This window comes from Globicephala melas, chromosome 19, assembly GCF_963455315.2.
Source record: "Globicephala melas chromosome 19, mGloMel1.2, whole genome shotgun sequence".
NCBI lineage: Eukaryota > Metazoa > Chordata > Mammalia > Artiodactyla > Delphinidae > Globicephala > Globicephala melas.
Genome location: NC_083332.1, coordinates 61,273,423 through 61,299,630, shown reverse-complemented (window position 1 = coordinate 61,299,630; position 26,208 = coordinate 61,273,423). Strand labels below are relative to the sequence as shown.

Sequence of the window (26,208 nt, the reverse complement as noted above, 5' to 3'; positions counted from 1 at the left end):
TCCATCGTGCAGCCCCCTGCACCCCAGGCTCCATCACAGGACTGCCAGGACAGCCACGCCCCTTCCTCTGGAAGGGCCCACACAGCTACATCAGGGCCGCCACAGGCCCAGGGGCCATCTCCTAAGAGGAAACAACGTGACAGCCGCCGTGGTCATAAATACATTTTATTCCATTAGAAATGCACAATCACAGTGCTGACAGCATCCCCCTAGAAAAGTAGGTAAGCAACGTTTCCATCAAAATCGTTAGTCTTCTTTTGCAAATACCTATTCTCATTACACTGAACAGAGCACACAGCAAAAGGCTTCTGCTACTCCACTTTTTTTTCAATTTTGTTTTTTGTTATAAACACCATAGCAAATTAAAAAAGCTGTTTGAACAGAGAAAAATATCGTAGTTCTTGATTTCCCACGTGTACTTAACGCGACCACGCTGTGCTTCCCGCTCCTTCCCCGGACACGGCGGGGTGATCAAAAGAAACAGGGTCTTCAGGCGGGGGCGGCAGGGGCTACCGTCGTCTTTATTTACCGGGGCACTCTCCCCGAGGATGAGGCACTCGGATGCACTTGAGCAGAACGTGTGCGGGCCCCCTCCCGTGCGAAGCCGAGGGACGGGTGCGTGTGAACGGTGCGGGTGACGGGAACCAGCGCTGAGCGGTGGCTCTGGCTCGGGCCCTGTCTGGTCGGCGGCCGTCCCCTCACTGGATCTGGATGGCCCCATGCTCCAGCTGCATCTCGGACTGCAGGGTGGGCTGCAGGGCGTCGGCCGCCTGCAAGAGGGGAGAGGGCGCTTTCTATCAAAGGGCCCAGTGTGCGCATCCGGGCCACTCCCTGGTCACGGACACCAGCGGTTTTCAGGCACAGAGTAAACACACACCCGAGCTGGAGGGTGAGGCTGGGGGCCTGAGTGTCGCCCCTGCTCTGGGAGAGGATGCTCCCGGCAGCTGTGACAGATCCAGGGCCACGGTCCGTCTCTGTGGGGCCCTGTCTTGGCCCCTGCTCCCCCCACACCTACCCACCGCCTCCCACATGTGCCCCTCAGCTCCAGCCACCAGCGCTGCGTTCCCATTCCCACTGGCCGTGCACCCCAAGTGATCAGCATATTCACAGTTTTAAGGTAGTTTAAAGGAAGAAAACACAGTCCTGGACTAAGTCACTGACATCCATCTCAGCCACTAAGAACGGGCTCCCAGATGGAGATCACTCGGGGGGTTTTCAGACTCCCCCAAGCCGCTGGTCAAAGGCAACACCAGACTCTCAGAGGTGGGCTCCGCGGCTCCGCTGAGGACCTGTAGCTGGAGGGGCCCGGGGGCGGGGTGGGGTGTGGTGTGCACGGCGGAGGCAGAGTCCCGCGGGGCCAGCGCTCCGCCTGCGACTGCAGCTCAAGGGAAAGGCAACACGGCATTTTCGCAGCGGGGGTGGGGGGGTGGGGGCGGTTCCCCACCCATCTGAGGACTCAGCACAGGCCTCCTCCGCGCCGTCCCGAGGCCACAAGACGAGCTGGGCTGGGCACTCGGGAGGCCCACACTCTGGTGGGGAGCCCTGCCCTCCCCCCTCGCCCTCAAAACGCGGCAGGAGACTGGGGCCCCAGGCAGCAGCGAAGCACAGCGCAGCGGAGCAGCGCCAGCACAGATGGGGTGCCCTCTCGCCTGCCCATGGCTGCTCCGGGGAACGGGCCCACCCCTCACGCAGCCTCTGGGGCTCGGGGGGCTCGGGGACCTCGGGAGCCAGACCCGTCCTTCCCCAAGCACCAGATGAGGAGTATGACCCCGTTCCGAGCAGCAAACTCTGGAAGGAAACCCACAGGAGGGCGGGAGCCCTCCTGCTAATGAAGAGACCATTGGGAGACCCCTCCCTGTGCGTGAGGCAGGCGGGGGCCCAGGGAGGGGCCTGGGCCCCAGGGACCGAGCCCTTCTGCGGGGAAGACACTCCAGAAAGTGCACATGTCCCCCTCTGATCTACTGCTCTGTGTGCTACGTGGTCCCACTGGCGGGAAGTCAGGCGCCGGGAGCTCAGTGGACATGGCTCCCCTCAACAGTGACATCCGCACAAAGACCACAGACCTGGCCCAGGAAGACCTGCCACATGACACGCACCCCAGATTCAAGGCACACACTCCGAGTACCCCCATGCGTGTGAAGCAGCAATGATGTGGGTGTCAGACCCGCCCAGCTCGGAGCCCCAGGGTCCTTCTTTAGGACAGATGTCCCTCGCACCACATGAATAAGCTCGTCCACCCCCCACCCCAAGTTCTGTAAGCCTCGTGCCCGCTCGGTCAACCTCCAGAGCGGCACAGTGTCCAGGCCGTGGCTGCTGCCCACGTGGCACAGTGGACAGGTCTGGGGAGAAGAGGGGGCTGCACCTTCTCCAGGACACACGTTCCAGATCTCTGGGCCAGGTGGGGACTTGTTGTGAACCAGGGTTAAGTCCCCACAGGACCGCTGATCACCCAGCCAGCCACCTGGTCACCAGGGCCACCTTGGGCCACCTGCCTGGCCCTGCTGAGCCGTGTTCCTCAGCAACTACCAGTGGGAACAGGACACGACACCTAGGACGGCGACCAGCGGAGGCCAGGAGGGGAGGGGACCGCGTGGAAACTCAGGGCTTTAATTCTAAGCGTCAAGGCCGAAGGCAGGATACGCGCAGCTCATCAGTGCTGGGCAGAGGAGGCGGTCCAGGAAGGAGGCAGGGAGGGGCCAACAGGCTGAGGTCACAGCGATGAGAGTGCCCCTGCCCAGAGGCACTCAGCAGTGAGTCAGTGAGTCAAGCCCACAGCCCGAGGATTGACGGCACCCGTGTCACCCTGGCACCAGCAGCCTGAGCTGCTCCAAGGGCACCCTCTCCGGACCACGCTCTGACAGACCTTGATCACACTGCCCCCAAACAGGCTCAGGCACGAGCACGGGGGCCCACGCCTGGCTCCCCCATACCCAGGGGAGGCCACAATGCTCGCCCAACCAAGCACACCCACTGGGGCCAGAGGTGCGAACGCTTCGAACATCTCGAGCAGCAGCCCCCCTGCCGAACTCACGGCTCAGAAACTGTCCAGATGGAGCCCGAGCGCTGCTTTTCTGGGGCTCCCGGGAGAGCGCAACCGCGAGCAGAGCGGGAAGAGGACCGCAGCCCAGCGCAGCAGAGCTCGGCCCACCAGAGGATGCCATGGGGGAAAAGGGCAGAGGCCACAGGCAAGGGCTGCAAAGGGACTGCCCGTGGCCGGCAGGCGCGCAGACCCTGGGCCGGCCCTGCCCCAGCCCGAGGAACAAGGGGGTCTCAGGTACACTTAATTTGGCCTCTAAATTTATAGGTAAACATTTGCATGAGACAAGAGTTATCTCAAGAAATTGTTTAAGGCTGGTATCTGGGCCAAGAAGCAACCTCTCACCTTTACACTTTCAGGCACTTACAAGACACGGGAGTCCCAAGCGAGCGCCCACGTCCACACCATCACCTCTCGTGGATCACTCACCTTCCTCGCGGGAGAAGGCCCAAGTGCGTTCACCACCTGCAGGAGGCCCAGCCCTGTCCACTTCCCAAAGGGAGGACCCACCTGGGCTGCAGCGGTGTGGTCGGTCACCGGCGCCAGCTGCACGTACTGGACCTGGATGTCGCTGCCTTGGAGCGGCGAGCCGTCCACCCCCGTGGCAGCAGGGTCTGAAGAAGCCACGGCTATCAGCTGGGCCCCCTGCAGCACCTGCAGACACAGAGCAGAACCGCGTCAGCATAGATAGCGCCGGGGGAGTCTGCCCCGTGCTACCTGGACCGCGGGGCGGGGCACCTGCTGACAAGGGTGTGGCGTGCGGGTGCGCCGTGTGGACATGCACGGCAGGACCAGGCTGCTCCACTGCAACTGCAAGTCACCTCCCTCAAACGTCCAAGTGCTGGATGCTGAGAGGGGCTTTTAGGCCTTACAGGAAAAAATACCCAAAGAGCGAACTGAACGCAGGGATGTGGCCAAGGGCGAGTCTGAGATGGAACAGGAGCTAAAGCACCTGGAGACCTTCCCAGAGTCACCGCTTTCTCAGGTTCATGGAAAGGGGAGCCTGAGGGCAGCCAGGAGGACAGGCAGACGGCCGCAGGGCCTCGACCCTGGGGCAAGCAAGACACATTCACTCCGGGGAGAAGCGGCCCCCAGACAGTGGGCCACTAATCGAGTCTGAGAAACAAGCAGAAATGGGCACGCGAGTCACAAGGCTCCAGGCTCCAGAGGGAGTCGAGGAGGGCTGTGTGTGTGGAGAGGAGGGTGAGGCCCGGATCCCGGGGGAGGATCCGACTAGCCTCCAAGGAGACAAGTCACGGATCACGGACCCCCGTCCCGTACACCAGGAACCCCACTTGGACTGTGCCTGCAGGGAGGGACACATGAGGCCCCCATGACGGGCTCTGGGTGACGCCATCACTCACGAGCTCCCACACCAGGCCCACCGCGCCCTGCAATAGGCAGGCGGGCGGACTGGTGCCTCGACGCCCCACAGGGAGGATGGCGAGTGGGCGGGGGCCTCCGACGCTCTGCGTTCACGGGAGTGAGCTGCCGTGAGCTGTGGGGCTTTTGACTTGGGGCTGCACTCCCACCCCCTCAAATTACACGCCCACTGGACCACCCCCTGGGGGCGCTCACCAGCTGCCCGGGCGGGGCGGCCGGAGTCACGCTTCCTGCCCAGCCCACGGCCTCCCACACGGGGTCAGAGCTGAGGATGCTGAAAATACACGCTGCAGTTTCAAACGCGATTCTAGTTTTTGATGAGCTAAAGTTCTATTTCTTTAATAACGAATCCATCAGTGGAAAAAAGCAGGAAAATTCGATTTTCAGAATAAAAGACAGAAGAAAGTCCTAACTGGTTTTCCTTTTGTGTCTTCGGAAGCCATCTGCAAACACAGTTTCACATCTCGTAGCGGCCAGCTCTGCTGGGCAGAGTGACGGCCCAGAGACGGGTATGTCCCAATCCCGGGCCCCGGGACCTGGGCCGTGTGCCCTGACAACAAGGGCACTTTACAGATGGGGCTGAGCCGGTGATCAAGGTGGGAACGGCGTCCTGAAGCATCCGGTGGCCCCTCAGAAAGCAGAGAACCTTCCCACATAACAAAGCGCGGACACCACGCAGCTTTGGAAGATGGAGCAGGGGCCACCAGCCAAGGAACGCAGCACCTCTGTCTCCCCGGGATTCTCCAGAGGGAACCAGCCCCGTGACCCCTAAACTTCAGCCAGCAAGGCCCGTGCTGGACTCATGACCTCCAGACTGTGAGAGGACACACTTGCACATACTCCACCAGGTGTGGTCATGTGTCCCCGCAGACACAGCCCACGTAGGTGGCCACGCTCATCTCCTTGGCTTCCTCCTTCCGGGCGGGAACCAGCTTCTAGGTCCCCAAAGAGCTGACCTGACAACAATGGCTCTCTGTAAAACACCACTCTGTCCTGTATTAACTGTGTGTACTAATGAGTTCACGAGAGGTTTTAAAAAATTGGAGAAAACTGACATCCCCTCTATTATTCATTTTCTCTTCCCCAGAACTTCCCCACCACCAGATCATTCATGGTCAGAAAGACAGGCATGGGTCTGCCCAGTTCTGCAGCTCTGCCACCCGGTCGCCAGGGAGCAGCCACCCCCTGGACCCCGTGGGGACGAGCAGCCTCGGGCAGCAGCCGGTGTGGCCCCAGCAGGGCAGAGGGCAGCGGAGCTCAGGGGCCACCCACGCTCAAAGCCCAGCGCCCCTCCCCAGGAGGCCAGGAACGCCTCCGCTGGGGTTCAGTCACCCTTGTGGCTTTTTACGAAAGCACAGCACGTCCCAGGAGGGCCTCCCGCCTACACACTCCCAGCAGGGACAGAAAGTCAAAGGATCCAAGCTGGGAAGCCAGCAGGACCTGAAGACAGGGGGACAGGAAGCTGAGTTTAGTCATTTTCCCGAAAAGAGCAAAAAGTCAAGAGCCCACGCAAAATCAGAGCCACGACACGTCTCCTTACTCTGAGCAAACCGAACAGACGGGCCTGCTCCTGCTCTCACAAACTACGTGTCAGGACGAGGGCCCCCGGGGGCGACCTCCATGGGGGCGGCTCTGCCAGCCGGGCCGGGAGTCCCCAACCCCCCCGGCGCACCCACTCCCCACTGGCCCGTGCCCCAGCCACCTGCTTGGCCGTCCAGGCTGCTGAACCACCACCCCCTCTCCACTGCTGGTCTCCCCTCCCCTAAGGAAGGGGCCGGCAGCGGGGACCAGGGACTCCCGCGCCCCTGAGGACGGGGCCGGCAGTGGAGACCAGGGACTCACGCGTCCCTGAGGAAGGGGCTGGGAGCGGGGACCAGGGACTCCCGCGCTCCTGAGGACGGGGCCGGCAGCGGGGACCAGGGACTCGCGTGTCCCTGAGGAAGGGGCCAGGAGCGGGGACCAGGGACTCCCGCGTCCCTGAGGACGGGGCCGGCAGCAGGGACCAGGGACTCCCACGTCCCTGAGGAAGGGGCCGGCAGCGGGGACCAGGGACTCCCACGTCCCTGAGGAAGGTCCCCTCTGGGCCCTGGCTTCCTCGGCCACCGTGCACCTGACTCCAGACTCAGCGCATCCCACGCAACAGGAAAATGAGCTCCGTGACGACACGGGTGGGAGGGTCTCTTCTGTTCACTGCCGGATCCCCATCGTCCAGCGGTGTACCTGACGCTCAGTAACTATTTCTGAACTAAGTGAAGATCATGCTGATGTTGACGAGGAAAGAGAACGAGGAACAGGAGGGGAGTGGAGCAGAGCTGGTCCCGAAGCCCAACATTCAGAAGCGTGTCCGCACGCCCTTCGCCCTGGCTCTCTTGTGGTCCACTCTGCCCCGAGCCTGGCAGTTCTGGGGGAACCTAAGAGACTCAAACAAAAAGCTTTCAGAAGAAAACAGGAGGAAGGAGGGGTTAAGTGTTAAGGAGAGACCTTGTCAGCTGGAGGATACGGGCTGGTTAGGATGCCTTTCTCGCCAAGAGTGACAGCTCTGGAGCTGTGAGCGGGGAAGAGGCAGGAAGAAACACACAAGCCAGGCTCACTGCCCGCCTGCTCCATCCACCCACCCGGGGCCTAGGGGCCAGACGTAAGGCCAAGCCCCTGGCACCCTGTGAAGAGACGCATGCACATCCCCAAGCTGGGCCCTGGAAAGGCAAGGTCAGGCTAGGGCATCTGGATCTCCAGGCTGGTCCTGCATCAAAGCCGGACACCGAGAACCCAAGAAGCGGGTACGCACACGTGCTCTGCAAACCTCAAAGCACCAACCGAAGGCCGGCGCAGCACAGAGGGCTCGGCGCAGTCATCGCTCATGGTGGGCGTGGCGGGGGTGGTGGTGCGCGGAGCACAGACACATCACACTGTGAGATTACAGCGAGCAGCTGAGAGCAGCTGACGGAGGCAGACAGAACTCACCGACGAGTCTGAACGTACGGAACGGACGCTGGCTTTTTCTCTGACTCTGAATCTAGCCGTGTAAACCATCTCGAGGTAACTAAAGTGCCTCTAACGACCAAATCCCAGCGAGCGGCTGGCCTTCACCGGACACTCCCCAGCAGCCGCTGCCCACCCGCGCGGAGCCCCCACGCTGCTCCCTCAGTTGAGGACCCACTGCGTGTGAGACACTGTGGGCAGGACGCGACCCCAAGGAGCCTACATTGTGGAACAGTCCCCGGGCTGTGAAGGGAAATGACTGCTTCTCAGGAGGAGCAGATGAGAACTGGCTGGCGTCCAGATACGCAGCTGGGGGGACCTCGGCCCGGAAGGCCCGGGGACGGCTAAGGAGAGAGCTGGGGGAGGTGCCGCAGAGGAGAGCGTCACTGAGGGCCGAGGCCGGGGGACACAAGCTGCGAGGCTGTAGCCTGTGCTCCCCTGTCACACCCTCACCCCCGCCTGCAGGTCCTGGACTCGACTACAAATGTTAACTATTACAACATCGTCACAGTTTTGTCACTGTTGTACACGGTGAATTTAAAGTCAAATCTAAGACTATCTTTTAATGAAACTTACGAAGTCATGGAACTTATTTCAGAGTTCGGCCTGCCCTCTGGTTCTGGAGATGAGCCACCACTCCCTACAAGTGCAGGTGTACCGCGGTGCCCTACGAGTGATCACTACCAGGCTGGCGGGTAACTAAAACGCAGGAAAGGATTCTCAACTGGGAATGCTTCCAAAATGCCATGGCCTTTCAACGTTTCCACACTGGTTTGGTCTTGATAAGCGACTCAGGAATGAGTTGAACACTTAGCGCTAAGCGAGCATGCGCCTGGACAGAAGGGAAAGACCTCCCGGGCCTTCCGTTATCGCCCCCGCCCTCCAGGCTCTGCCCTCCCCCGCTCCCCCCAGAAAAGTGCAGGGAGGGGGTCTGTTCTTCAGGTGGGGCGGCAAGGACAGTCAAGGGAGACAAGCGTCTCCATGGAAAACGGGCTCTGACTCCAGTGGGCAGGAAGGGGCCCGCTTCTCACGTGGCACTCGAGCCAGGGCGCCGCCAGGCTGGGAGAGGCCGGCGGTGACACGGCCTCCAGGGCTGCTCCACCCACCAAAGCCACCTCGCTCATCCGCGGTTTCAGTTACCCGCCGTCAACCGTGTCCGAAAATAATAAATGGGAAAATCCAGAAATAAACAAGTGCTAAGGTTTGCTCTCGCGCGGTTCTGAGCACTGTGATGAAATCCCGTCCTGGCCTTTGTCCTGCACGTCCCACCCGTTAGCCACTTAGGAGCACCTAGGTCATCGGCTCCGCTGTCTGGGGATCACAGGGCTTGCGCTCAGGACACCCTTCTTCTACTCCGCAGTGGCCCCGAAGCACAAGAACAGTGACTCTGGCATCTGGATGTTCTCTTACTGTGCCTCATTTGTAGAATAAACTTCAGCACAGATGTGTAAGTACAGGAAAACCCTAGTACGGGTCTGGTGTTACCCGTGGTTTCAGGCATCCTCTGGGGGTCCTGGAACACATCCCCCGCAGACAAGGAGGCACGACTGCGGCGCCTTCCTGCAGCCTTGGGAAGGCACCACCGGGGCCTCGCCTGGCTTCCCTCCACAGTGGCACACGGGCCCCAGGGGCCCCCGCACTTGGGCGGGAGGGTCACACGGGCCCCCTCTGTGGGCCCCTGTGCCAGGCACCTGTCCCGAGTGACTGGCGGGTACCCGAATGGGACAAACAGCTTGCTCAGCGAAGCCGTCCTGGACACGGACCCAGAGCAAAGCCCTGTTGGGCTTTGGTGTACGGGGACCCCAGCCGCCTCCAACTCCGGCTTAAGAATACGTCTTCTCAAAAGCAGACGAAGCTTGGATGAGAGAGCGGCCGCGAGAAGGAGTCAGAAGGTCGGCTCTGCAGCGCCCCCCCCCGCCCCCCACCGCTGCTCGGGGCAGGAGCGACCCCACCACCACCTGGAGCTGGGACGTGGCAGTGCAGCCAGCAGCACACCTGGCAGGGACAACCCCACAAAGGACAACCCGAAGGGCCTCTCTCAAAGGAGGGGCAGGAGCAGACGCCCTGGAGGCAGGGCGCTTCTCCTGAAGGTAAAAGGAGCGAGCGAAGCCAGGACAAATAAAAAGTGCTCTGCGGGCCAACCACACTGGGCACCCTCGGCGGCGGGGCCACCGCGCAGCTCCTGACACACACAGTCAGGCTTACCTGGATCTTAGCTGGTGACAAGGACTTCCGCTGCGCAGAGTAGCAGGATCCCTGCGGCACCCGAGGCCACTGGACACCTGCCGGGGGTCCTCGCTCTGGCAGGGGGACGGGGGCGGCCCCAGAACGAGCACAGAGTCGGCCCGCGGCAGAGGTCCTGCCGGACAGCGAGGGCCTGGCTCGCCTGGCTCCCACCTCTCCCGACAACGAGCCGCGGCACCTTCCTGCATCCTGCTCCTTTCTGTTTGCAGCCTTTCCCAGCAGGCGGTGGGGGGCAGAAACAGCTAACTGGAAAGCAGCAAGCTCCCAGGACAGTAGCCAGAAGCAGCGCCTCCAGACTTCCAGGGCAGCTGCCCGCGGCCGGACCGGGCGAGGGAGCCGGCGGAGACACGCGTGCGCCGACGCGGGTGCAGCTCGCGCCACCTGGCCGGCCTCGGTCACAGGCTTCCCTGGTGTGTCTCTGAAGCAGAGCCCATTATTTTCAGACCAAAGAAAAATGGCACAGTGTCCGAATCTGAAGCCGCCGACTCAGGGAATCCTGGATCTACAAGCGCTGTTTTTCTGGAGTGCACACATCTGGTTTTCCTCTATATTCTGTCAGTTCTGAAATGCTGTTTGATACCCAACTGAGATAATGCAAAACTGGTGCAAAGCCTAAAATAAATGCAAGGAGCCCAAGGACTTTCCAGTAATACTTAGAAACAAAACTCACAATACAACCAAGAATACACCCAGACACGCGCACACACACACACGCACGCTCACGCACACAAAGCAAAAAACCCTCATGCACTCACAAGACAGGCACTGAGCACAGCTTAATTAAGTGCGTGGCCAGGAGAAGGGCGAGACCCTCACGCCTAAGGCCCCCGGGAGAAGCCACGGTCACTGACCTGTGTCTGCATCTCCGCTTGAGCCCAGCTGGTTATGGTAACATTAGCACTCAACCAGTGGCCTTTTCCAAACCTGGATGTTAATTCAAAGAGCAGCTTCCCCCAGGACAGAGAGATGAGGAGGCGAGAGGAAGACGCCCCAAGCCGCCAACCGGCCAGGAGACCCCGCGGCACAAAATCTATTTTGTACAATTGTACAGCGAATGTCAGAAACAAACAACCATTCTTAAGCCTCTAAACCCAAAGACAGGAACGCTAATCTGCTTCCTGGGATCCCACTTGGAGTTCCTGCCCACGAGGGGCACGGCCAGACACAAGCACAACTGGCAAGGAACCCCAGAACACAACAGAACCAGACCGAACAGCGCTCCCTGGGTGTTCCTGGAGCCCTCGGCGCGAGGCCTGGCCTGGAGACTCCTCACAGGCCTCAGGGCTCCAGCCAATGGATGCAACGTTTCAGAAAAGCATACGCTACGGCCAGGCCAGCAAGCTGGCGCTTCCAGAGCTGACAGGCCAGCAGTCAGGAGCCAGATTTGCAGCTCGGGGCGGTGGCTCCCGTCAACACAAGCAGCTTCTGCCCTCGGCTCCGTTCCTCCTTCCAGCCTCGGGCGTGAGCCTCGATCGCAATCCGGAAGAAAGGAAAACAAAGCCTAAAACTGTGATAAAGCAAAAGCGGAAGTCTGGAGACGCGCGGTATTCAGCCCATCATTCCAGAGAGGGCGGCGCTCCTGGGAACAGATCTTAGCCATGTGTCTAAAGACCTTCCCGTCGAGGGAGGTGGGGGTGACGGGGAGCGGAGTAACTCAGCCACAGTCAAATCCAGGGCCTCCACTTGCCCGTGGGCTCCAGGCCTCTGGCTTCTAGAAGGGTCAGGTGGGGGTGGGTAGGGAGCGGGTAAGACAGCGCTGCAAGAACAAAAAAGGTGTTAGTTACGCATGTAAGTGACCTGACCTGTCCAGTCCCAGGGAAGGAAGAGGGTGCCCAGCCATCGGCAAGGAGCTGAAACGCCAAAACACGGACACAGACGCTGCAGCTGCCGTCGCGGCCAGGAAGCAGAGCGCAGGCCGGGGTCGGGCTCAGGCCGGCCTCCCTCCCTGCTCCCCACCCCCTGACTGTGTGCTGGACTCCCACTGTTTCTTTATTTAATTTGGAAAACTCACCCCACAGAACCACAAAAATTATCATCGTGTTCACTGTGATGGGACGAAAGAAAGAACTTCCAAAAAGAGGTGATGCAATTTTCCTACTGAGTTCCAGTCAGCAGGGAGCATTTGCCAAAGGACCCACCATGCAAAAGGCCGCTGGGACCCAACTCCACCCCCGGGGCCATGTCCTCCCCAGGAGCCTGCCCGCCCGAGGCCGCGTCTCAGAACAATCCATGCTGACATGAGGCACATGAGGTTACTGTGCGCTCAAGAAGGTATATGGGGACCAAACAGCCCAAATCCCCGTTCTGCATCCACAGCAGAGCTGTCACAGGTCCAGAATCCTTCCTGGGAACAGACAGGGTGCTCTGGACTGAGTGTCGAAGCCCTGATTCCCTGCGTGATGGGGTGCGGGTGTGGAGGTGGGGCCTTCAGGAGTTATTAGGGTTGGACGAGGCCACGAGTGTGAGGCCCCTACGAGAAGTCAGTGCCCTTCTAGGAGGGAGAGAGACACAGGACCCCGCCCACAGGCACACCAAGGAAACCATGGCCTCTTGTTTGTTACCACGAGTGACCAGGGAGGAAGCTGAGACTCAGAGGCTAACTTATGTGCCCAGGACCGCAAGGCAGAAAGAACGCAACCAAACAGAAGAGGCTCTGAGGGCGGCTGTTCCGACTCCCTCCAGGCTGCCCCAGTACAGCACGAGGCCAGGTCCAGTCACATGGGACGGGAACGCGTCAGAAAGAGTCAAAGAAGGTTACATGGCAAATCAGACAAGAAGAAACTTCGAAAGCCTCATCTGACTTTAGAAATCATTTCCCTTTAAAATAGAAGGAAGAGCACGCACTCTCAACCTCTCTCCACCGGCCTCTGTGATGAAAAGGCTTTGAGCCCTTCGTTCCATCTCCTTGGCCGACTTGTCTCCTTGCCAGACACCTGCCCATCTGGCATCATCCGCCTGGGGGTATCTATCTTCCGGCTCCGGGGGCTCCGGGGAGCTCAACTCAGGTGCCGGTGGAGCACCGCCCTAAATGGAAGAGAATTCTCTCAAAAAGACCCACCTGGCGGTTACATCACAAAGACCTACTTCCAGGGAGCCCCGCTTTCCCTCCTGTTCGCCGTGCCCGGTTTACCCGAGTGCCCCCCGTCCCCTCAGAGCCTGGTCTAGACGGCTGACGGCCGCGGCCACGCGTGTGGCCTGGGAGGCACCTGTCTCCCCGTCTCCCCCTCCGCACCCGCCCTCGCTCGGTAACGCATGTGCCAGCAGGCGGGGCGGCTGTCACCGGGCTGCTGGCCCACGCTGCCCCCTTCTAGAGGGCTCCGCTCTGAAGCTGGATGTCCACACCAACGTTCATCTTTCGCCGCAGGAAGGCCACGGTCAGAGTCTGAGCCGACCTTCACCGGTCAGCACGAGGGTCGTGTCTGTAGAGCAAGGGGACAGCGTGGGAACGTTACGTGGGCACGGGGCTGAGAGCAACAGCTCAGCGGGCAGCTCTGAAGCTGGGTATGGGGCCACCCGAGGAGCTGTCTGCTCGTTTTACTTTGGCGTCAGCAAGAAACATCGCCTGGATTCTTGAAATCAGTGACTGTGTTTGCCTACACACGAAAATAGTTCTAGATGAGTTTTCTACCCTGAATGCCTGTCATCCGCGGCGTGCCTGTCGGTTCAAGGGTCCTTCAGCCCCTCCCTCCCTCTTCCTCTCTCACACACCTGACAGGGGTGCCAGGTGCTACCTTCTCTCTCCAGTCCAAGCCCAGTGGCACATCACACGGACTGCATTTCATTAGGGGGCCGCAAGTCCTCAGAAGAGATGTAAAGAAAGACGGTAGCGGAGTTTGCCAGTACGTCTGCACATGTTCCCCCTTGGTCGCTGTGTGAGAGGGAACTCAGAATGAGGGGAAGCGTCCTGATTCCTTGGGACCTCCTTGACCAGAAATCGGCCTCTGCTCTGGAGCTGCATGGAGCCCGAACGTGAGCATCTGCGCCGGTTCTGCCTCGGGTGGCGTCAAATTTCTGAACACAACGCCCACGGGGCCCAGGCTGGGGGCCCGTCTGCGTCCTCCAACTCTGCCAGGCATTCCAGACCCGCCGGAGCAGCGGCCTTGGCCCGCACCCGGGCGCCCTGATCAGACTGGGCCTGTGATTTCTAGACGAAAGATTCCTCACGAACACACAGTGAAGCCCACGGTCACCCTGAAGTGCACTCTCACAGGGGGGAAAAGTGGGGCATGACATTGTGCTTGAAAGGTTTGTCTTCTGCAGTAACTCTGCTGAGTGGCTCAAGGCCTCACTCGTGTCCCAGCCCCGTGCGAGCTCTCACGCCGCAGGCCCGTCTGGTGGCCCCGGCCCCCCGGCTCAGCTTCCGGCAACTTCCACCACGTCCTCCTGAGACCTCCAAGCCCTGGAGACCCGTGGTGCCGGGAGAGCCCAGCGCCAACTCCGGCACCCCACCCGCCCAGATCCACTGTCTAAACTCAGACGCCGCACACGGTACAGCGACTCCCCTCTGGGCTGCAACCACCAGAGTCCACACGTGACTCCACCTAGAGCACGCAGAGCGAGCCTCCAGTCTCTACAACGTGGACGGCCAGAGCTCCTGGGCTCGCTCGGGGAAAAGCCAGGGCCTGCGCAGAACAGGAGGGAAACGTCCCCACGGGTACTTTCCATCCCCTGTTTCTCTTACTGTAAGGAAGTGAACCATCTGGAAAAATGGCCAGCACTTCACGGGGCAGCCCCATTATAGGGCTGGCCTTCCACCCACCCTCCTCCACAGCTAGAAATCCAGAAAGTGAATTCCTGGTGCAGGAGTGGTAACTCGGTTCCTTCCAACAGACAGCAGCTGCCCTGACGGCGCCTGGAGTACAGTTGCTGGGGTGAAGAATCCTTAGCTGCTCTGCACCATCACCCAAACGCCAGGGACACTGCTCCAGCACTAGGCATGGGCTCCACTGCCCGCTGCACGCACGCCCCTCACGGAAAACACAGACAGTGACAGAAAAGCTTCAGGAGAGCCCAGAGAAATCACCAAACCTTCCTTATGCAGAAAACGTTCTACAACTTCGGCCTCACTAAGAAGAAATTTGGAATTAGTCAGAACTCACAATTTTTCAGCCTACTGAGCTGTAAGGTTTAGGTAAGTACTGCTCCAGACATTTCCAAGTTATTACTCATGACTAAAATCATCAGTGAACATATGCCACACTTTAAAACGGCTTAAAAATAAAAGTGTATCAAAATGCTTTCAACTCGCATGCATATCTTACAGTTAACTAAGGCTAATTTGAAATAATTACTATTGTATTCATTCACCAACAAGGAATCACTGAGTACTGACAACTGATACTACACTGGGTACTGTGAAGAACAGAAATGAACAAAATTTGGATCTAATAGCATTAAAGCTATTTAACTTAACATTTTAAACGTATATTTGAAAATGATGAAACTCATCAAAAACGATTCTCGAATTTTAAGGCCTGTCACTCCTCCCTTGCCTGTCTGGAGTCAAAACCTTTGAGGTGGGGCTTGACCAAAGGGGCTCAGGGCCGTGGGCGATGCGTCCAAACAATCGGAAGGGCCTTTGGGGTTTTCTTGTAAAGCTACTCAGCCTCAGCTGACATGAGCCTCCAAAGACATCGTGACTCTAATGACCTACAATACTGGAACCGTACACGTAAGTAACCACATGGTGCAACTTCTTCTAAAAACATCATTACAATATCCTTCCCGGCCCAAACCTCTGTCAACCTCCTCTGGGCCTTGTCCGACCAGAAACCGTCTTGTTCGTCACAGCTCTAGGGACAAATGACAGGCGTGGATTGCCCCGCCAGCGTCACTAACTGGCCATCTTCAGCCACGCCTAAAACTGCCTTCCCCGCTGCCCACGGGCCCAGGAGGTGGCGAACGGGGAGCCCTCCGGCAGCCCCAAGCCTCCGCTGGGGACCAGGATTCCCGAGGAACGGAGCTGGCAGCAGGAGATGCCGCCGGGTCCCGCTGCCCCGGGCAGGGCGACAGCCTGCAGCGCCACGCTCGCTTCCATGGCCGGGCAGCAGGAGACGCGCCGTTGTTTCTGTGACTCTTCTAGGGTATTTTTGGGAACCACTCAACACCAAACTCCCTCCACATCTGGCCTTTTCTCATTTAAACGATATTTTCCACCATTTCTGGTAGAGAAGGCTTTTCCATGAGGGGTTAATTCCCTGAGCTACCTAGGTTCTCCAAGATGTGTGTCTGTGTTTTGGAAGGAACATATTTTCTTGAAGGGAACATTTTTATTAGAAGTGAAGTGACAGTGTGAGGGCTTCCCTGGTGGTGCAGTGGTTAAGAATCCACCTGCCAATGCAGGGGACACGGGTTCGAGCCCTCGTCTGGGAAGATCCCACGTGCCGCGGAGCAACTAAGCTCCATGCGCCACAACTACTGAGCCCACGTGCCACAACTACTGAAGCCCACGTACTTAGAGCCCGTGCTCCGCAACAAGAGAAGCCACCGTGATAAGAAGCCCGCACACTGCAACGAAGAGTAGCCCCTACTCGCCGCAACTAGGGAAAGCCCGTGCACAGCAACAAAGACCCAATGCAGCCAAAAATAAAAGTATAAATATTTTTAAAAAAAGAAGTGAAGTGACAGTGTGTACCATCTGCAAGGCTGAGACTGCTCTCCTGGCGTGGCAGACCACTAAAAGTGGACTAGAGTCCCTGGGAATGGCAGACACTGTTTCACTGCTATAGATAAAGGCACCCTACACACACACCACACACACCACACACACACACACACACACACACACACAGCCCTTCTTCTCATCCACCCCAAAAAAGGCCTACACTCCAAAAAAGTCCTACACATAAAATGTTGGATACTTCCCACCTCTTCTAATCTTTTTCCCAGCTGGGTTTATAATGCCTCATTTCATGGAAAAAGTTCCGAGAGCTACTGAAATTTACTTTTAAGCAAAGTATAAGGATGGACACAAATGCCAAAGAACTCGAGAGAGGTTTAAGAGTCTCGAGAACACCAGGCTATTTAGTTACGTACTGGTGAAGTTATCTCACAGATGCAGGAGGAGAGTAACCTGGACACATCACCGTGTTGCCTTTTTTAAACACAGGTGACCCATGCATGTGTGTGTTTCTGTGCGTGTGTGTGTGTGTGTGGCATATTCATTATTGCAGAGACGGGCTTTGCCAGAACACACACAACTCCCAGGTTTCCAAGTGTCCTGACGTCGTTCAGCCTACAGACAGACAACTTTTTTCATACGCATCTTAGATGACGTTAACCACAACTGTAAAAAAATAAAAATCTACCAAAATACGCATCTAGTTGAAACAGTACTAAACCATGTCGTGATTCACAATGTAAGCACCGTGACTAAAGCTCCAGTCTTTAAAGATGCCCCAAGTGGCTGAAAATCTCCCAACTATGGAGACAAAACGGACCCAGATTCCGATGTTCCAACAGATACGACATTGCCTGGCAATGGAGCTGGGACCAAGTGAGCGCTCACATCTCACTGGATCTGCATCGCCTGGATCCACACGCCCTCTGGAAGCAGCTCTGTGACTCTTCACGGCTCTGCTCCACCCCTGAGCGCCTACTGAATGCTCAATGCGACAGGCAAGAACAGAGCGTGGACCTGCCCCTTACCTTTCTCACACACTCCTAGTTTGTTACCTCCCCCCAGTAAAACTCCTAAGGGCCAGGCAGAGGGAGCTCTGTCACTTTAGTCTCCACAGAACGAGGCAGAGAAGACATATCACAGCTCACAAGCATCGAAACTCGCTTGAAACATCCCTTGATGGTGGTGTAGGGGGAGGTGACGCTGGTGGAGGTGACAGTGGCTATGCAGTCCTGGTGGTGGAGGTGACAACAGCAGTGATGACAGCAGAGGGGGAGGTGACAGTGGCTGCTCAGTCCTGGTGGTGGAGGCGACAACAGCAGTGATGACAGCGGAGGGGGAGGTGACAGTGGCTGTGTAGTCCTGGTGGTGGCAGTGACAACAGCAGTGATGACTGTGTTCTAGAGACCTGGAGCCAAGGCGGGGGCTTGAGGACTCATATGAGAGCTGGGGGCTGCATCCAACCTGGACTTGACCTCCCTGCACAACCCTGGAAGAGGCACCGGCTACTGTCCCCACGTGTAAAGGAGAATAACATCCCCTAGTTCACATCATCAACAGCAACACAAGGCTGGGGTGTCAGAGGGAGCGTATGTCCAGCTCCAGAAAGGGACACCGGCCCCGTGGGCAGCGGGCTGGCTCCTCCCATGGCTGTGGCAGCCGGGGAGGCCGGAGCATGACACTGGAGGTGCAGGGGGCCCCAGCCTCCTCCTCCTGGGTTGTACTCTGACCTTTAGTGACAACTCGGTATTAACTAAAACAAAGGCGCCAGCGCCCTCCCAGGGGCGGGCCTGCCCTCGGGTGCTGACGAGCCCAGGAAACAGAGGCGCCGCAGACACAGTGGCCGGGGGGGCCTCGCGGTCGGCCAGCAGCAGCCTGCTCGGGAGCACCGCTTCTTAGTCACACGAATAAACGTTGCGGTCTTTGCTTTGTTTTCTTAAACTCCCCCAAAACCAAGAGGAACAGAATGCAAAACTTAGAAATCGTAAAAATCTAGATTTTAAAAATCTCAATTCTTTAAATGCAGAAGAGGACATTTTAAGACTGTTCTAACAGTTCAACAAAGATTTAACAATACACAATAATCATAAAAAACGCACCCAACTTTTACCATCGGCCAAGCTGCCCCAACGAAGCACAGTTAATAAGTGTCAAGTTCTCGATGCAGATTCTATGCCACTCGGGTGGGTGGGCTGCGGTCTCGATGCCAGCGCTGACAGACTAACTCCCAGCCCACCAGCCTGAGCGGGGAGGCTCATTTCCGGGGCTCGTGGTGCGTGATTCACCCAGTAACCGTCTCCATGAAAATCCACCGGGCCTCTCTGGGCACTCAGGCAGGCCCCTCCTCCCCGTGAAGGACACAGGCCCTGCCCTTCAGGAGCTCACGGTCAAGCCACGCCAGGCCCAGAATGGATGCCGGGAGATGTCACATCCCTCTTTGCCAGCAACATCCCACACCGCCCTCAGGAGCGTGGTCACCATGGGGCCTGCACGTCTGCACCCCAGCTCTCAAAAGCTGGTGACATCCGCCCCGCGGACCCTGCCACCGTGCTGTGAGGCCCTGGGCCACTGGGGGAGCCCTCATGGAGAACCGAGGGGCTGGGGGGACAGCCCAGCTCCAGGCCCGGGAGGGATCCCTTGGACAGGGCAGCCCCGAGCCTCCAGACGACCCGGTGACATGACGTGGCAGAACCACCTCCTCCCGCTGGGCCCGGTGAACCCCGAATGGTGAAGGGTAATAATTTTTTTTTTTAATTTATTTGTTTTTGGCTGTGTTGGGTCTTCATTGCTGTGCAAAGATTTTCTCTAGATGTGGCGAGCAGGGGCTACTCTTTGTTGCGGTGCACAGGCTTCTCATTGCGGTGTCTTGTTTTATTGTGGAGCACGGGCTCTAGGCGCGCGGGCTTCAGTAGCTGTGGCACGCGGGCTCAGTAGTTGCGGCTCGAGGGCTCTACAGCGCAGGTTCAGTAGTTGTGGTGCGCGGGATTCAGTAGTTGTGGCTTGCAGGCTCTAGAGCGCAGGCTCAGTAGTTGTGGCGCACGGGCTTAGTTGCTCCACGGCATGTGGGATCTTCCCGGACCAGAGCTCGAACCCGTGTCTGTTGCATTGGCAGGTGGATTCTCAACCACTGCGCCACCAGGGAAGCCCCAAGCATAATAACTGATTGTCTTCTCTGGCCCCAAATTTGGCGGTGGGGGCGGGGGTCGTACAGCAAGGGATGGCTGCAACCAGGTGACGATTAGACCAGCAGCACAGGGACGCGCCCCAGTGCTCACAGTCTCACAATAAAGCTCGTGGTTCCCGGCATGCGTTCGTCTACACAGCTGAAGGGTGACTGGCTCAGGACTGGCTCTAACCGGGGCAGATTCAGAGCCAGATGTCTCTGTGCCACAAGGCCAGCGTCAACGCGGGTCCCCAATCCTACGGTCTCACTGCCAGCCGCTGTCCCCCGAGCACGACCGAGCCGAGATGAGGCGCTCACCCCGCCTCCCTTGAACTCACGCACGCTGAGCAGCTCAGAACGCTCAAAGCAGAACAGCCAGGAGACGGAGCAGAGGCAGCGCCTCGTCTGTGTCACTGCATGTGTCCCCTCGGAATCTTCCTGAATTACCCAGATGAACCCAACGCGGGGACCACACTCGTGGACGTGACAGACACGCTCGGCCTCACACCCACTCCCTCCTCAGCAGTGGTCTTCACTTGAGGGGTCAGACGTGAAGCTCTAAGTGAAACAACACACTTCGACGCCTCAGACAACCTGACCCCCAAGAAAACAGTGACCTTTAGAGAAGTGAGAGGGAAAGAATAAAGCACACGCACACGTCCCAGGAGACGTGTGGCTTTGACATGAAGCGCCTGTGACCCCACAGAGCCCCACCACAGAGCAGGCCCTGCCCGGACCCACACCCCCCTCCCGCCAGGAGGATGCCCTCCGCTTCCCCACCACCATCTGCCTCCTGGAAGCCAATGTGACACTGAGAGCATTTCCAGAACAAACGTCCTCTTTCGGCCACTTCTTTCCTCCAATTCTCAGAGGTCACCTCCCGTGTAACGTCTGTACTTCCAGATTCAGTTCTGCAACTGCACTGCCACCTCCTAAACTGAGGAAGATTATTTTGCCTTTCCTCCAACTGATTAGAGAAATCAGAAAGATTATTTTGAGTTGGCTAAATCTTCAACCACATCCAATTCATCAGAACCAAAGCCTGTACCTCTTGCTGTCTAAACTGAATATCCAGATATTCCCTTTAAAGACATGGCCACGTTTTTACCCAAAATTCACCATGCAAATTCGGAGAGCCCACTGTGTGGGTCGCAGGTGATTTCTGAGAAGCCAGGAGGCGCTGTGGTTCCATGGGAACCAGTCCCCGGTCTGAGAGCATGACCCTCAGCCTGCCCTGCCCTTCCTAAGGGTCAGATCCCTGAAGCCCAGCACCTGCTGCTGCCAGCACCGGGGACCCCGCTGACTGGGGTCAAATTCAGACAGTTATCGACAGTACACAGTCCTGCGGCGTGAAGAGAAAGCACCCCGAAATTGTCATGCATTACTGCAAAGTCACCCGGCCCCGGCCGTGAGCAGCTGAAGCAGGACAGAACCCATCGTGGTGCTTTAAGGGCCTGGAAGCGAGCGGAACCCCTCTGTGGACAAGACAGCACAGTGGTGGGGAAAGGTGGGTGTCTGGGAGGCAGGGAGGCCCTGCCACGTGCCTATGCACATCATCAGATGGGAAAGCCCCCTGCACGTGGTGGGGCTGTCCCACACCCCACCCTGCTGCCCCACGCACGGCCAGGAGGAGTCGGGATGGAAACGGTGAGGCCGCCTCTCGAGGCCCGAAGGCAGACTCACACCCGCAGTGCACCTCTGAGCTCTAAGGAGGGCGGACAGACCTGGAGCCAGAGCCGGGTTTACCTGGCCCACCGGTGAGCTGGGACGCAGGAAAGCCGGCCGGGGAGCAGTGGCCCCAGCTTGGGGTGTCCCCTCTCTCCCCCAGAGGGGAACCCCTCCTCACCTGGAAAAGCTCCTCCGGCAACCACAGGGTAGGGAGAGCAGCTCCCCAAGCACCCACTGGGGTCCAAGGCCCAGTGTTTGTTGGCTGGACTCAGAGAGGCCCCACTTTGGAGACTCAAATTCAAACCTTAACGGTGACCCGATTCCCCAGCGACGAGCCCAACTGAAGTGACTGCTCCGTCCACAGCTCTGGGGCCTGCCTGCCAGCCAACAGCGCAGGAGGCTAACGGCACTGTTCCCGCAGCCAGGCCCCTGCTGCCCACATACTCACGACAGCGGGCGGACGTGACCGCTCCTTTCAAAGAGCAGCATCTTTTTGCTTGAACACAGACCCTCACTTCCCCCCCAAAACAGCCTGCATTTCGAGGGGCAGAACATCAGGCCAGCACAGCCCTGGAGGCAACCAGACTCCAGGCGTGAAAGGCAAACTGTTGCGTGATTGAAGGCGAGGATTTATGGACAATGCGCGGAAAGGTCTCAGCGGAAGGACAGACGCTGTGCTAAAGGGACACAAGGCACAACTTACTGCTCCCTAAACATGTTTTTAATCACATCATTCTTAATTAATGCACCAAACCAGGTCAAATTCTAATCCTGTACAATTCATTTAACAATTTTAAATATCTTGCTAAGGTTAAAAGTGTCCACATAAGCTCACAAACATCTCTAACATATACAGCGGCAAAGCCAAGAAAGCACATGTTGCCGGAGTGAACCCGACATGAACCTCGCGTGCGGCCTTGTTGACCGATGGAACCCTCTGGGGACTGTTCTGTCTACACTCGGCCAACTCGACGTCCGGGTCAGGGAGAGGAACGAGCCTCACTGAGATGCTGAGGCGTCTCAGCATCCGATCATGACTGTCACTCCACTCGACAGGGACTGGGTGAGAAGTGTGACTGGGACATTTTTCCAGTAACCGGAACCCGTGCTCTCAGCCCAACTGGAGCTTCACCTCTAACCCCCATGCTCTCCTCTCCGCCACCCTCACCCCTCCACCCTGGGTTTGAGTGCCTAGCCTCACAGGGCCTACCTGGGGGTTGGGGGGCCCCTCAACCCTTAATCTGCTCCAACAGACGCAAGCGGCAGATCGCGGTACGTGAGGCCCAACGTGGGCGGCGGGGTCCACGCTGCAGTGTGGAGAAGGCTGCCCTCCCGCTGGCAGAGGCTGGCTCGACACCCCTGCGCTGCTCCCCGCTGTAACCGACCCTCCAGGACAGGGCTCCTCTCCCTACACCTTCCCCGAAAGCACAACGGAAAGGCAAGCAAACACAGCTGCCCGGAAGCGACACCCCTCCCCAGGCTGCCGGGTCACCTCGGGCCACCTCACCAGCAGCAGCAGAGAAAACCAGAGCACAACTCTGGGAAAGCAGAGGTTTTGCTTCAAGGCTCAAGTGACAAAGAGCCCCCAGCTTTGCCGACCTGTAGTAAGAGCCCTGAGAAGGATGCTAAAGAAGAGGGGTAACTAAGGTTAAAACTCAGCGCAGCTTTTAAAATGCCGCAACTCTTTGGCCTTTTGCCAAGGCAGCCATTTTTCTATATTAATACTGCTTTAGGACTTCGATTAGAACCTCATGAGTATGCTCAAGATGACACTTTCAACGAAGAAAGTCCAACTTGAACATCGCACTCATCCCAAGGCGCTCCGAGGGCTCAACAGGAAACCCTCGGGGCGTGACGTCCTTTGGTTTCGAGTCCAGCAACGCACACCCTGCATGACCATTTGTGGCAGACACGAGGCCCTCGCCGAGGACGTGGGAAGCGCACACAGTGTGCCAGAAGGGAGCGTGCACTCAGCTCTGAGAATAGTGTCTATGGTTATCTTGATAGTGACTGAGCTCCATGGTCATGATTCCTAAGTTACGTTCTATAAAAAAGGAAGATCGTCCAGACTCTCTCATAATTATTCAGGTTATAAACATCTCTTTAACAGAAACTCTTCATGAGGACGTGAAAACGTCAATCCTCGAATTCACCAGCAATTTCACTCCATCTTAGAAAGCAAATCACCCCTAGAACGCCTCGGCCGGACGCTTCACTCTGTAGACAGTTCACATCAGGTGAGCTCACTGAGGGTTTCAGGGTCTTTTTCTCAGGACCAGAAAAAAAGGCAGTGGTTGGAGTTTGACAGCAATGAACGGGAACGAAACCTGCCTTATTCTAACAGACAGCTGCTGCACAACAGCCCAGGGCCCAGCCGTCCACATGCCCCAGCCCCGTGTGTCTCCGTGTGTCCCCGGGGCCAACGCTCCCGCTCCTGCCACGCTGGGATCCACCGCAGGTGAGCACTTACCTGCCCATCTTGTCCCACGTGGTGTATCTGTAGATTGCCCTGCAAAATGGATGAATAAGGGTGTGATCAAAGACAACAGCTTCAAGGTGCACGAGACAGAGGCAGGAACGTCCCCAGGCCATTAGTGAAAACCAGCAAAACCATTAACATCAATTCCAACATCGGTCCCTTGTAGCCATAAAAATCCCAAAATATCAATACTTAGGCTGAGTTTACAGGTGCTATTTTTCCTTACAAAAACAAATAAAACAAACCAGTTAAAAAACATTGTAGCCATCCCCCAACCCTGACCCCCAAATGGAAATGTCTTTTTTCTAACTCTTCACTTTGAAACAATCTCAGACTCACAAGAAGAACCAAAAGTAGTACAGAGAGGTCCTGCGTCCCATCACCCAGCTTCCCCTTTGGGACATCTGACACATCATGGAGCATTACGGCAACCAGGAAATCAATGGGACGTGATGCAATTAACCAGACTACAGGCCTACTGAGATCTCACCAGCTGGAAATTCATTTTCATTTGTTTAAAAAAAATAATAGTTGTTTTAAGTCTCGTAGGCGCCGCTAAATGTCTCTTTACAGATATCCTCATTTTGACCAAAAAACTACCTAATTTTTAAGTGAACAAAGTAAGGTTTCATTGTGATAAGAAGACTAACTGCACATTGTAACTTATTACAAAGTAATCATTACACTATCAGCAATTTTTTCTAATTCAATGCATTCAATTCCTAATGGAAGCAAAAAAAAAAACCCACTGGATTATATAGAGGAGGAATTCAGTTAAGAAAACTAAAAAAAAAAAAAAAAAAAGGGCAAAACTGATACTAAAAATTGAAATTCAGTAAGTATTCTAATGAATTTTTAGCAGAAACAATATAAAAGCGGATGTACCTTGATTTCTCCTTTTCCAACCCTAACCATTTTCCTTCCTTTCAAGGGCCGCCAGCAAGGCAGGCGTGCTGGTAGACGGCCGGCCCTCTGTGGCCGTGGCCTCCCCCTCACCTGCGCCTGGAGAAGGGAAGCTCCCCCGCCCCCAAGGGGGCGCCTGCGCTTAGCTTGCTGCCCACCCCCCCCCAACATGTTGCTCTGTGTGAGCTCACAGACACCCACCCCCAGTCCGCTGGCCCCGCAGGAGGCAGGGGGAAGCCCACTCCTTACCTGCGGTCAGGCCTCCCGGGACCTGCCCCTCCCATCCCCCAGCCTCTGTGCGCTGCTCCCCTTCACCGCCCCACCCCCAGCCCCGCTAGCCTCCCCACCCCCCGGGCACCCACCTGGCCGTGCGCCCCACCTTCCCATGGACACACCTGTCCCGTCATCTGAGGACTCACAGGGATTTGTCCAGCTCGGAGCCGTCCCCTCAGAACCCGCCCACCTCTTCCCTCTCTGACTGTGGGGCTGGGGGCTGGGGGCTGGGACTGAGAGGTCGGGGGCACTAACGTCACCCACTTAAGGAAAGCAGCCCGGTGCGGCCGGAACACGAGAAGCCAGCAGGCACCGCTAAACGAGTCCCAGGCTTCCCCGGGACTCTCCAGAGACCGGGGGCCAACAGCCCCTGGCGCCGATGCCGGAGGCTGGAAGCAAGCCCGGCCCTCAGCTCCGCCCACATGGCACACGTTGGGGGGGATATCCAGGGCGAGCACTGCTCCCAGGCGGGGACAAGGTGCAGGAAGCCACGCCCCAATCTGCGGGCTGCAGCCCTGCGCCCCGCAAAGGACAAAGGTCAGAGTGCAGAGGGCCCGTGGGCACAGAGCGGGCCCCGGGCTGGCAGCCAGACTCACCTCGCTGTCCTGCGTGATCTGCACCTGCTCCCCTTGAGGCACCTGGGCGATGTGGAGGTGGCCCTGTGGGATCCGCAGAAGAGAAGACACCAAGAAGCATCAGAAGAAACAAGAAACGCTCTCCGAAACGTTTGTTCCTGATTCTCCACTCGCAGTTCAAGAAAAGACAGCTAAGGCCTGAGTGGCCAGCATCACACACGCACGGTGTGAGCTTACTAAACACCCTCTCGAAGTCTACTGTAAGGACGTAACACAGAACACTTCGCAGTAATTCTTAAAGGGGCAACGAGGCCTAGGAAAAATCTGTTACATCTTTAAATGTTACTAAACAGGCAAATTTAAGAATGCGAAGGACATACAGGAAAAGGGAGAAACCACAATTCTCCAGAAAGCTAAACTGACAAGCTTTTTTTAAAAGTGTACTATCAACTCAGAGGGACCAGAAACCTCATGGACTTTCAGACAGGGTCCCTAGTGACCTGGGGGTGCTGGAGGCTAGGAGGGTGGGTGGCAGTTGTACACGTGTCTACACAGAAAACACGTCAGCCAACTCTTTTTAAATCAAAGAAACCCGTGACTACTTAAACAGCTGCAGTAAACAATAAACGTGCTTCCAAAGTCTCAGACTCCAAGTCAAATGCATTTATGTTTGTAGATACAGGCAGACAGATAACTCCTGTAAACCTTAACTCAGCTCAATGAAATGAATATCCATTATCTGATTTAAAATTTTACCTTAATCAAAATGGACCCGAAAATAAACTACTGTTGAATTTTCTATTGCTTTCATTTTACTACATCTATGTAAACCCTATATCACAGTTATCTCTTCTGGAATTCTTTCAAAGAACTTCCTTACTAGCG

General features: G+C 57.2%; 1 protein-coding gene across 8 annotated transcripts in view; it reads right to left on the bottom strand.

Moving 5' to 3' along the window:
- Positions 1–26,208, bottom strand: part of BANP (BTG3 associated nuclear protein) — a 104,468-nt gene that overhangs the window by 4,757 nt on the left and 73,503 nt on the right. For 6 of the 8 annotated variants that reach the window (XR_009560091.2, XR_009560088.2, XR_009560089.2 and 3 more), the window contains 4 exons: positions 25,345–25,407; positions 23,564–23,602; positions 3,548–3,691; positions 530–770 (listed from right to left, as the gene is read on the bottom strand). Coding sequence is in view for 2 of the 8 variants with exons in the window: in XM_030849112.2 (XP_030704972.1) it covers positions 699–770; positions 3,548–3,691; positions 23,564–23,602; positions 25,345–25,407 (318 nt within the window). In the remaining 6 variants the exon portion in view is untranslated. Of the gene's footprint in view, positions 1–147; positions 771–3,547; positions 3,692–23,563; positions 23,603–25,344; positions 25,408–26,208 lie in introns of those variants that run through there. The other 2 variants (XM_030849112.2, XM_060289269.2) reach the window with 2 other exon arrangements.